Consider the following 10,832-nt stretch of genomic DNA (forward strand, 5'->3'; position numbering starts at 1 on the left):
AACAGTGTTTCATAATTGATGACAGTTCTAAAATGTACCTGACCTATATATTTACCAAAATATTGGTGCTACGTGAAAATAAACAGTACGATAATAATCAACGCCACAGAAGTAGAGAAGAACCATTAAAAAAAGTAAGTGAAACAAATCTTTGTTACATTGAGTTAAAAAAAAAAAACACTTCTGAATCTTCTCTGAACGTTCAAAATGTCTTGTTTTAAAAACTTTTGGTTATGCATGAATTATTAAAACGTTTCAGAATGTTCTTTAAACATGCTGTTTTAAAAACTTATGTAGTCGTTATGGGAACATTCCATTTCATAATTTTCAAACATTATGGGAAATGTTACTTTTGAATGTTCAATGAACATTCCGAAACAGTTACATTAAAAAAAAAACAAAAAAAAAAACAACATTAGATGAACATTCAACTAAAAAGTTTCAGAAAAATGTTCCATCAGTGTATAAATGTTTTTGTGCTAAAGTTTTGAGATGTTTTGTATTAGCTAGGCTTAAGTCTTTTCAAGGTATTCAAGCCAAGCCCCGCCCACTAGATGATCTGACTGATGGATGTTCTTCAGGATAAGCTATATCATAGCTTTATACAAGGATTGATATGTGCTCAGTAACAAATATTGAAAGTGTTTACAATTATTGAAAGTTATTCTGATTACCATCAAATATAAGCAAAAATTTAAAACCCAGACAATGGCTAAAAAATAGTTTATGTGAGATTTTTAATGATCAGATCATGTACATGCTCAGTGAAAATCAGCAAATATGCGAAATGTAGGTGTGACTCTCTCTGTTGGCATGACCTGACAGGTTGTCAAGTTAAAAGGAATAATCATTGTAGAATAAATGCAGTCATTTTTGTCAAGTAGTTTAAGGCTGAGTAATTAGTAAAGCCTGGAAAGTATGAGCTGAAACTAAAATAAGCACTGTTATTGTTACGACATTTATGATGGTGAGTGCACATTACAAAATGTTTCTATGGCAAAACTGGTTTCTAGTGATTCACTCGCTGAAAGCAGGCTTGTTCCATTAATGCATGTGAAACCAAATGTGTGAAAAGTCAACACCACACACACTTCATTTACATAGAGCTGTAGCTGTCATCACACACACCTGCCAACTCAACCCCAGTCATGTTACATGCAAGTTTGTGTATAGATCTCATTTACTTATAAATCTGGGGAAATGTGCTCAAATTTAAGTAGTTTATTTGTATGTTTTTGTTTCTTGATTTTATTCATTATTTTTATTTATCTGTTATACATTTGTTATAGCTTATTTTTCTATTCATTCATTTTACTTTTTTTAATTATGTATTTTATTATTTGTTTTCAATTTAATAAATTTAGTTTGAATTGAATTTTTTACATTTGTGTTGTTGAATTCGTTTGCTATTCTTTTTTTTTTTTTGATTGTTGATTTATCTTTTAGTAATTAGTGAATGTGTGTGTATATATATATATATATAATATGATTTTTTTTTTTTTTTTTTTTTTAATAAATAAAACAATGAGCCTTGACTGGTCATATTACGCATGAATCTAACTGGATTCATTTTAAATAGCATGTTTTTATTCCGTTTAACTGCTAACCACTTACAATCTTGGCCTTAGCTATGCTGGCTATTCAGAGACCTTATTTTGGCTGCACAACCCCTTTTTACTCAGACGTGTATTTCCTGTACAAGTCAGTCGAGCTCAATTATCACAGTTAAATGTGAGTTTTTCAGAGGGTATGTCATGCTGTATGTGCAAATGACAGGGGATTTTGACAGGAAACCACATCTCTTCTCATCTGGCAATGACAGCATGCTTTTCATGAGCTACAGCAAAGACAACATGAGAGCGTCTGTTTTGCCAGAGCTGTTTTAAGAAGAAAACCTTTCAGTTTTTTCATCTTAATCTCCATTATTGATCAAACTTGAGGTTAGTGATGTGATCAAAGAGTTGATTTCAAATGTATCAAGTTGAAAAGAGCCGTGCTGTTACTTTGTAACCGGACTTCGGAATGTTTGCTTGTAACATTCTAAACAACTCCTTGGCAACACCCTAGCAACTATTAACAAATGGTTTAGTGTTCTATTTTTTGTTTTGCATCAATTTCCCAGCATTTTCAACTCTCCTAACAGGCACAATTACCAGACTAGACCTCCCTTTTCTACTTCATCATGCTTTATATATATATATATATATATATATATATATATATATATATATATATATATATATATATATATAAAACTGTTGCACATGTGGCACATCTGGCACTCTGCCTGAATCATTACTTATTTTTTATGTTCGGCTGGCCGTCACCATGGAAACTGCTGCATGCTTGGCAGCGAGCCTTTGAAGGAGACGGGAGAGCGAGAGCGGCCGCGTGCAACAGAGAGGATTGCGAGCTCTCAGGAATTGGCCTACATCCAGTGTAATCATGGTGGGGAGCTGAAATGAGGCTTTTGGCAGCACACCAGGTTTCAGAGAACAAAGATGTGAGCCACTAATGTTGGCTGCAGAGCCTGCTTGGCATCCTTTACCATTTCCCAGCAGCCCCTGCCACGGCTGCCCTGCCAAGCCGCCCTCCCTCCCCTGCTGGGACTGCAAAGAGGATCTGAATACAGAAAGAGAGTTGTTTTTCTCCAGCTCCTCTGCTCCAATGACATCACCTCTGCAGCCTCCAGCCCCCAGATTCCAGACGCCCGGCACATTTCTCCTGCTCCTCTCTCCCAGGCCCTCCATTTTGACTAAATTCCTCCATTTTATAATTGCTGGACCCTCCTCGATGTCGCCAAATATGTGCTGTTTGCACCGACCAAGTGAGAGCGCTCCGAGTATTTTTTGACAGTACGCAATGTACACAGTTCATAACAAAAACATAAATATATGCCTGTTTAGAGAATATCCAGAATTTATTAGTAATTTGCCAAAGCAATTTAGTTATCTCTCTCTCTATCCATGTATGTATTTATGTATATATTCTTACATATGCACATACACATAATCACACACACACACACACACACACACACATACATATATATATATAGAGAGAGAGAGAGAGAGAGAGAGAGAGAGTTTCAGCAAATCTGCTTGCCATTGGCCCCAAAATACTAATTATAATCTGAGAGTATATAAACAAAATGTGACACATTGCTTTAGTTCCTCTATTGTAAGCCACTTTAAGTTGAAAAACATTCATCTTTACTAGATTTATGCATTTAGCAGATACTTTTGTGCAAATGAACAAAAGCCAAATGCTGAAATGTAAATGTATGCAGTACAGTAGTGGGGTAGTATGTAAATAATTAAGGCTATTTCTGGCTTTTTGCAAGTGTATATATTCTCTGTTTCTTTCTGTATTTAAGTGCATATATGAAATAAGTGGTTTATGTAGCCGACTGCATGAAATGACCCTAGACGGGTCAGTGATCCCAAAACTGAGGTCACACAATAGACTCGTAACTCGCGACGAAAACATTCTCAGATGAATTAGTGCGCTGGAGAGAGAAAAAAATAGCAACGCAGTAAACAGGATGTTGCCTGTCAGTGGGGCTATCCTGGTGAGCGCAGGGGTTGCTATGGTTACCATTTCCTGAGAAATTCACAGCCAATCAAAAGGAGGAAAGGAGATTTTACAGACTGTCTGCATGTGCTAGGAAACGCAGTGACATTGTGTCAGCGGGTTCACTCGACACACTCCAGCGAACCCAAAAGCACAAAACACGTTTTATAGTTGAGACTGGTGTTGTTTTATGCCGTCTGCGTCTCTGTAAATGCGTCTGGGTCCATTTTCCGAGACCTGAAATGAACCTTTTGTAAACATGTTTTACAAGCTTTAAAATGAGCTTTGCATTTGTGACTTATATAACAATGTCAATATTTAATTTGTGCTGTTTTCATGCACAGTACCACGTCCTTGAACATCTGTAGCGGATGAGTTATATAACACAGAAAATGGGCCACGTTGTGGAAGAGGGAAAGACAAAAACACAAAAGCCTGTGTGAGAAGTAACACATAAGTGAATAAAACATTGTGTGTCTGAAAACAAAACACTGATACGCTCTGGTATCAGTATTTCCTTCTCGAGTCAAACCTGAATAATAAAACACGTTTGGTTTTGATGGTTCACATGTTGTTTTTTCTGGAGCCTATCTGTGTTACGTCTTTTTTCCGACGTGTTATTTTAACTGTGTTCCACAATGAGGCATTGCTTCAGAAGTGCTGAGTCATGAGCATGTAAATCTGTGTTTCTCAACTGGTTTTGCTTCAGGATGTGGAATTTTATTTTGTTACGCAGCGCCAAAATTGTAAATCATAAAAATGTGAAAAAAAAAAAAAAATCTAACACTGTGTCTGGAATGTATTAATACGTCCAAAATGTGATTATTATTATTATTATTTCAAGATGGATTATGGTTGAATTAAAAAGTCAGATTTGAGATTAATCGTTTGTCGGATACATGACTAGTTACAATTTGAAGGAATCGGATTTCATTAATTTTAAATGGCATATTTTATATGCTGCTGACTCAACATAACACCAAAGTTGTAAAATATTAAAAACATTAATATTCCCAAGCTGCATTATGATGGAGTCAAAACTCTGATTGGAGATCTGTCAAATTATGAATGATTATGAGTTGATTAGTTCTATAAAGCATATTTTATACAGCACCAAAACTGTAGGTAAACCAAAAAACATCAAACACTGAACTTTATATGAATCCATTTTATTTGCATAGATTTGTAATAACAATTAATTTCAAACTTTTCATAACTTAAGTGTGATTTTTCGTTTTCCAATAACTCATCACACAAACACATTGCAGTCGACACAGAGCATGTTTATTTTGGTTCATATTTCCTGTCATCCAGTCTATGCATATGCATTATTATTGTTTCCATTCAGCATTCTTTTTCCCTCTTTTGTTCATGACTGACCCATTTTTGAGTCACAGTCTGCCAGTTGATATAGAAAACAATATCAAGCGATGACCTATCTCTGAGACGTTGCCCTTGAGTGACACAGCCATGTGAAATACGATCGGCCTACCCAGAATGCAAACTGGAGGAAGTAGTTGTCAGGCCGGAAAGAAAAGGTGATATTTACAGTTTCTCTGGTACAAAACACGCCCAATTCCAGGAGGAGGGTTGATCATAAGCCCTGGCTGCGGGCCAGCAGATTAAATGTTCGTTGAGAAGGGCGAGGCGGGCTGTGGGTACGTGACTAAACAACTTACTTCCTCTTTCCAACGTCACGAGGGCTTGCACAAACACATCCTGCCTTGTGTCTGCAGATTTCAGACGCATTGCTTCACCCAAAGAGCCCTGAAGCTGCACTCAACTGGAACACAGCCAAAACAAAAGGGAAGGACCTACAGAGTTGGTTCTCCTCACACTGTGGACATTTTGTACCCAGTGACGTTTATTACCATCTAACCGAGAACAAAAATGTCAGGTTTTGTGTGGTGGAAGTGAGAGTGTGAATGTTTTATTTCAGGAGTATGACATATATGATGAAGAACGGAAAAATGTAAGCTGAATTTTGAGTCTGAATGGCGTGTTGGTGATTCTGTCAACTATTCGCAACTAGGGGGATCTCCAGAAAAGGCGAACAGTAGACATATTTTCTTGCTATTTTAATGCAAGAGTGAACCCAGATCATCTTAGATCATCTTATTTTAGTCTACATCAGCCAGCATCTGAATTTCCAATAATCATAATAAATTATAATAATTAAATTATGATTAAAAACAATTATTTATATATATATTTATATTTATATTTATATATATATATATATATGTGTATATATATATATATATATATATATATATATATATATATATATATATATATATATATATATATATATATATATATATATATATATATATATAAATATTAACCATTGAACTTTAGTTGCAAAATACGTTTTAATTAAATATTATGAATAAATAACCACACCTTTTCCATGATTTCCAAGTCGTTTGTGATTTAATGTATACGAAAGAAAAGTTTATAGTGCATTTTCTTGTTGATTACCAGAAATGCAATCCACTACATACACGATTTCATTAACATCCACTTTCTCATGACTGTAAATCGCAATTATCTCATATTTCCATGTTTTCCGTGATCATGGAAACCAAATTCGTATGAAATAAAATAAAAAAATCCCGACGTCCCTTTCGGTAAGGATTTGGCTGATTTGCATATACCGTTCGTCGTACGTCAGCGAGTCTGGTCTAAACACAGCTTTGAATTTTGAATCGTTTCCAACGCGTCTTTGGTGAAATCGAAAGCGCTCTTTCGCTCATTTCCTACTTCTCGCAGCGATTCAAGTAGAGTTAAATAAAGGAAAAGAAGACGGGAGGGGGTGACGAGAGCAGGGTTGCCAGGTGCTTTGTTTTTCCGCGGAATTGGGCAACTTGAACACTATAAGCCGCGGGTTGAAGCGAACCGAATAAAGGTAATAAAATACATAATAATAAAAAATATATTTTTGTTTTGAGTATTAACGATACTGATTATGGTTAAACGCGTCATCACACGCACAGTCTTATGAAAAGGGTACTTTGAGGTGTTTTAAATAGCACGTGGGAGGGTTTTGAGAAAACCTGGCAACCCTGGTCGAGAGAGCGCTGTCACCGCGCATGCGCCGGAGGGGGAGTTCTATCGAAGAATCAAGTAAATAGAATGGGAGCGTCTGTGACGTCACTGCTCCACATTGAGCTCCGGTCTGGACGCGGTAGTAGAGAGAGAGAGAGAGAGAGAGAGCGAGCCTCGTAGTAAAGCGCACACTACTATGAAGTTCTGTTTGTAACTCAATTATTACTCGAAAGGAGCCTACCTCGTTTTCCCGCGAACATTTCTGACAGGATTGTGCTGTACTTCGGAGGGTTTTCCAGCTATAAGAGCGATGTCGTCCGCGGCGGTTGCTGCTTCGAGGAGGCAGTCGTGTTATTTATGCGACTTGCCCCGCATGCCGTGGGCTATGATCTGGGATTTTACCGAGCCCGTTTGCAGGGGATGCGTGAACTATGAAGGAGCAGACAGGATCGAGTTTGTCATTGAAACCGCGCGGCAGCTCAAAAGAGCTCATGGATTTCAGGACGGCAGACCGGTGGGGAAACCGTTATCTGGGAAAGAGATCCAGGCGATGAATCACGCGTCTGGAGACCCGGGCTCGCGCCCGCCGCAGCCTTTGGACCGCTACCCGCTGTCCACGGAGCGTCCACCCAGACAGGGTCCGGAATACCAGTCTGTGCGGCAGGCGAACGGCATCCCGGTCCCGAACGGATTCTCAAAACCGGACGATCCTCCGGAGCTCAACCGCCAGAGTCCAAACCCGCGCAGGACTAGCGGCGTGCCGCCCAACTTAGTGCCTCTGGTGAACGGCAGCATGGGTCACGCGATGAACGGCAGACCCGGACTCAGCACCGCTGATTTCGGCGGGAACAAGCGGCCAGCCTCGGTCTCCAGCACGGAGCACGACAAGGACAAGCACCGACCGGACAGCATGACACCGGAGATCAGCGACAGCCACAAAACTCGCACAGACGACTGGATCAAGGGCAAGACGTCCCGGGATTTAATGACGCTCAACGCGTACGACAGCAGGTTTAAGAAAGAGCACATGCAGCAGAGAATCGTGTACGAAACCAACGCTCCTGCCTCCAAATCAGGTACATTTTTTTTATATTTTTGGTATGCAGAAATATGTACATATGTATATTAATTTTGTATTGTTAGATATTATGTGTGACCCTGCACCACAAAACCATTCATAAGGGTCAATATTCTTAAATTGAGATTTATGCATCATCCGAAAGATGAATAAATCATCTCTCCATTGATGTCTGGTTTGTTAGGAGGACGATATTTGGCCGAGATACAACTATTTGAAAATCTGGAATCTGAGGATGCGAAAAAATTTAAATCTAAATATTTAGAAAATCATCTTTAAAGTTGTCCAAATTAAGTTCTTAGCAATGCACATTACTAGTCAGAAATTAAGTTTTGATGTATTTACTGTAGGAAGTTTAAAAATTTTCTTCATGGAACATGATCTTTACATAATATCCCAATGATTTTTGGCATAAAAGAAAAGTCTAAAGTTTGTCCCATACAATCTCGTTTTGGTTATTATATATATAGACTGATAGATAGATGCATTCAGTACAATACAATGCTACTGTAGTCTCACAAATGGCGGCTGCTTTGAATGAGAGCACTATGGCATGAGTCAGCTGCAAGAAATTTTCCGCTGATCAAAGCTCAACGTGTATTTGCATGTGGTGCATTTGCAGTCAGCCTCATTGTTACGTCTGGCACTACAATGCATCACTGCGTCTGCCACATTGTCATCGTTGCATGAAGACGCATTGTGTGCTGTAATTAGAATTAGCTGCAGGTTCAGTCTGGCCAGAGGAGAATGAGAACTCTTTCCCTGGTTAATACTTTAAACACCGCTTTGACACAAAAGGTGACTTGACTTGTAATTCATGCATGTTCATGCTTTTTTGCAGATCGGGGCAAACATCCCAAGAATCTGAAGAGAAAAGCTTCACCGGAGCCTGACGGAGAGGGCGGCACCGCCGCCAAGATTAACGGAGACGGACAGCAGTGGCTCCCGGCGGGAGACGGATTGAAAATGCCCCCAGTGCCACCGCCCAGCTTTGCCTCTGTGCCCTCCACGGTATCCCCTCACCCTCGCACCACCCCGCCGGAGGCCTCCGCTCAGAACGGAAGTTCGCCCATCGCAGCGCTCATTCTGGCCGCGGACAACGCCGGCGGAAACAGCTCGCCCAAGGACGCCAACCAGGTGCACTCGACCACACGCAGAAACAGCAACAGCCCGCTTTCTCCCAACCAGCGACGGCTGGCGCAGGGCACCGTGACGCCTCACGTTCCGGGCATGGATCAGGTGCATCCGCAGAGCATCCCAGACTCCTCGGTTCCCAACAGCATCCCGCTGTGCTGCACGCTTTGCCACGAGAGGCTGGAGGACACACACTTTGTGCAGTGCCCTTCGGTGGCGTCTCACAAGTTCTGCTTCCCTTGCTCCCGGGAGAGCATCAAACAGCAGGGTGCGACCGGAGAAGTGTACTGTCCGAGCGGCGAGAAATGCCCCCTGGTGGGCTCCAACGTACCGTGGGCTTTCATGCAAGGCGAAATAGCCACCATTCTTGCAGGAGACGTCAAAGTAAAAAAGGAGCGAGACACTTGATTGCGCTTTTTTTTTTAAATATTCTTGTCTATATAAATATTTCATGCATACCATCCAGACAGAAACTAACGGACTTGTATATAAAGGACATGAGGGACATGCATACTTGGTAAACATTGCTGTAAAAAAATTTTTTTTTTTTGATTTTTGAATATATTGTGTTTCTATATTTTTTAAAGATAAAAGGTATGTACTCATTATAACGGACTACGTTCTACTTTGTCGATGTTTAACGATTTCTTGATGTACTTCTAGGTATGGTGGCAGTTCCTGTTAAACGTAGAATGTGACTAATGCAACTCTACGAGCACTTGGCAAACATTGGAAAACGCTTCTATCTGTACTTGTATGCACTTGTTTAAAATTTGCCAAATACATTTTCTGATCTTGTATTAATGTAGAGTCTCTGCTTGCTTCTTCTGGGGATCTGAGCGCTGGAGCGGTTGCTTTCACTGGCTGTGTGCCATTGCATCAAATGTATGTCGTCTCGGATATGTTTTTTAATTCTATAGTTCAACCAGGTCACGCTTTACGTTACAGGGTTTGTGTTTCGGTGCATTTAGTAAACGCTGTATCCTGGTTAATATATAATTCTAATTTTCCGGAGTAGCTTGTTATTGCAGTTGTAGGTAAAGCAATGACGTGTAACATGAGCACTGCCGTGTAAATCATTACCATAACCAGTTCTCTGAGTGGTGTTTTGGGTCGTTAGGTAGAAGGGCTTTGTGTATTGTGTGCTGCAGGAAATTGCCTCGTCAGACATGGGTGGAGCTGGGTGAAACGACTTGCATGTGTTGACTTATGCTGAAAAACCATACCATCTGTTTCGTCATCTCAGCTACTCAAAGCTACTCGATTTAAGAATTTAAACCTGTTTTAGAAGTATATTTCATATTTTGCAACAAATCTGATTTGTTGCTCATTATCTAGGTGTTATATAACAGTGCAGTGTTTTGGAAAGCATGAGTACAAATCTTTCCACACAGGCCTCAAGAGAGATGCGATGATTATGGTAGTTTGTAAAACAACACGTGGTCAATTCCCGAGTCACCGTCCCTGGTTTACTCTTGATTAGTATCAGGCTGTCAGTAGGAGTCTAGTTTAACCCGTGAGATCTGTTTTAGCTTTACATGGAGAGTGTTTGGTTTGAGTTTGCATGTTAAAAATATCTACTCCTGCATTTATTTATAGTAGTTTTCAATGCATGTATTATATTTTTCTACATAGTATCAATGCAAAGTTACATAAAACAAAAAGGTATAACAATGCAGTGAAGTGGTTTGACCATGAATGTAAATCTCTCCCAAAAAGTGCTTTAAAAATGCGATGAATGCGTTAGCGTGTAAACAGCGCTTGGTCACATGCTCAACTCTGGAATTTCAAAGTCACAGTCCCTGTTTTACACTCGTTACCTTGACTATGGGAATTTAACGAGGCCTGTGTGTTTTTGCATCTAGTGTTTTTGTTTGAATTGGCATGCTAAAAAAATACCCACAAATGCATTCATTTATATCAGTTTTAAATGCATGCAAACATTTAAATGGTTAGTAACAGCAGTAGTTTAACAATGAGATGAAGTGGTTTGGCA

The 10,832-nt window shown here is 39.5% G+C and overlaps 1 protein-coding gene across 1 annotated transcript; it reads left to right on the plus strand.

The window, feature by feature from the left end:
- Positions 1–6,759: 6,759 nt before the first annotated feature.
- Positions 6,760–9,640, plus strand: LOC113056648 (interferon regulatory factor 2-binding protein 2-A). Its single transcript, XM_026223437.1, has 2 exons — positions 6,760–7,700; positions 8,544–9,640. The coding sequence occupies exons 1-2, from the start codon at positions 6,935–6,937 to the stop codon at positions 9,242–9,244; spliced, it is 1,467 nt and encodes a 488-aa protein (XP_026079222.1). The 5' UTR covers positions 6,760–6,934; the 3' UTR covers positions 9,245–9,640.
- Positions 9,641–10,832: the final 1,192 nt, after the last annotated feature.

Source organism: Carassius auratus, chromosome 38 (genome assembly GCF_003368295.1).
Source record: "Carassius auratus strain Wakin chromosome 38, ASM336829v1, whole genome shotgun sequence".
In the NCBI taxonomy this organism is placed as follows: domain Eukaryota; kingdom Metazoa; phylum Chordata; class Actinopteri; order Cypriniformes; family Cyprinidae; genus Carassius; species Carassius auratus.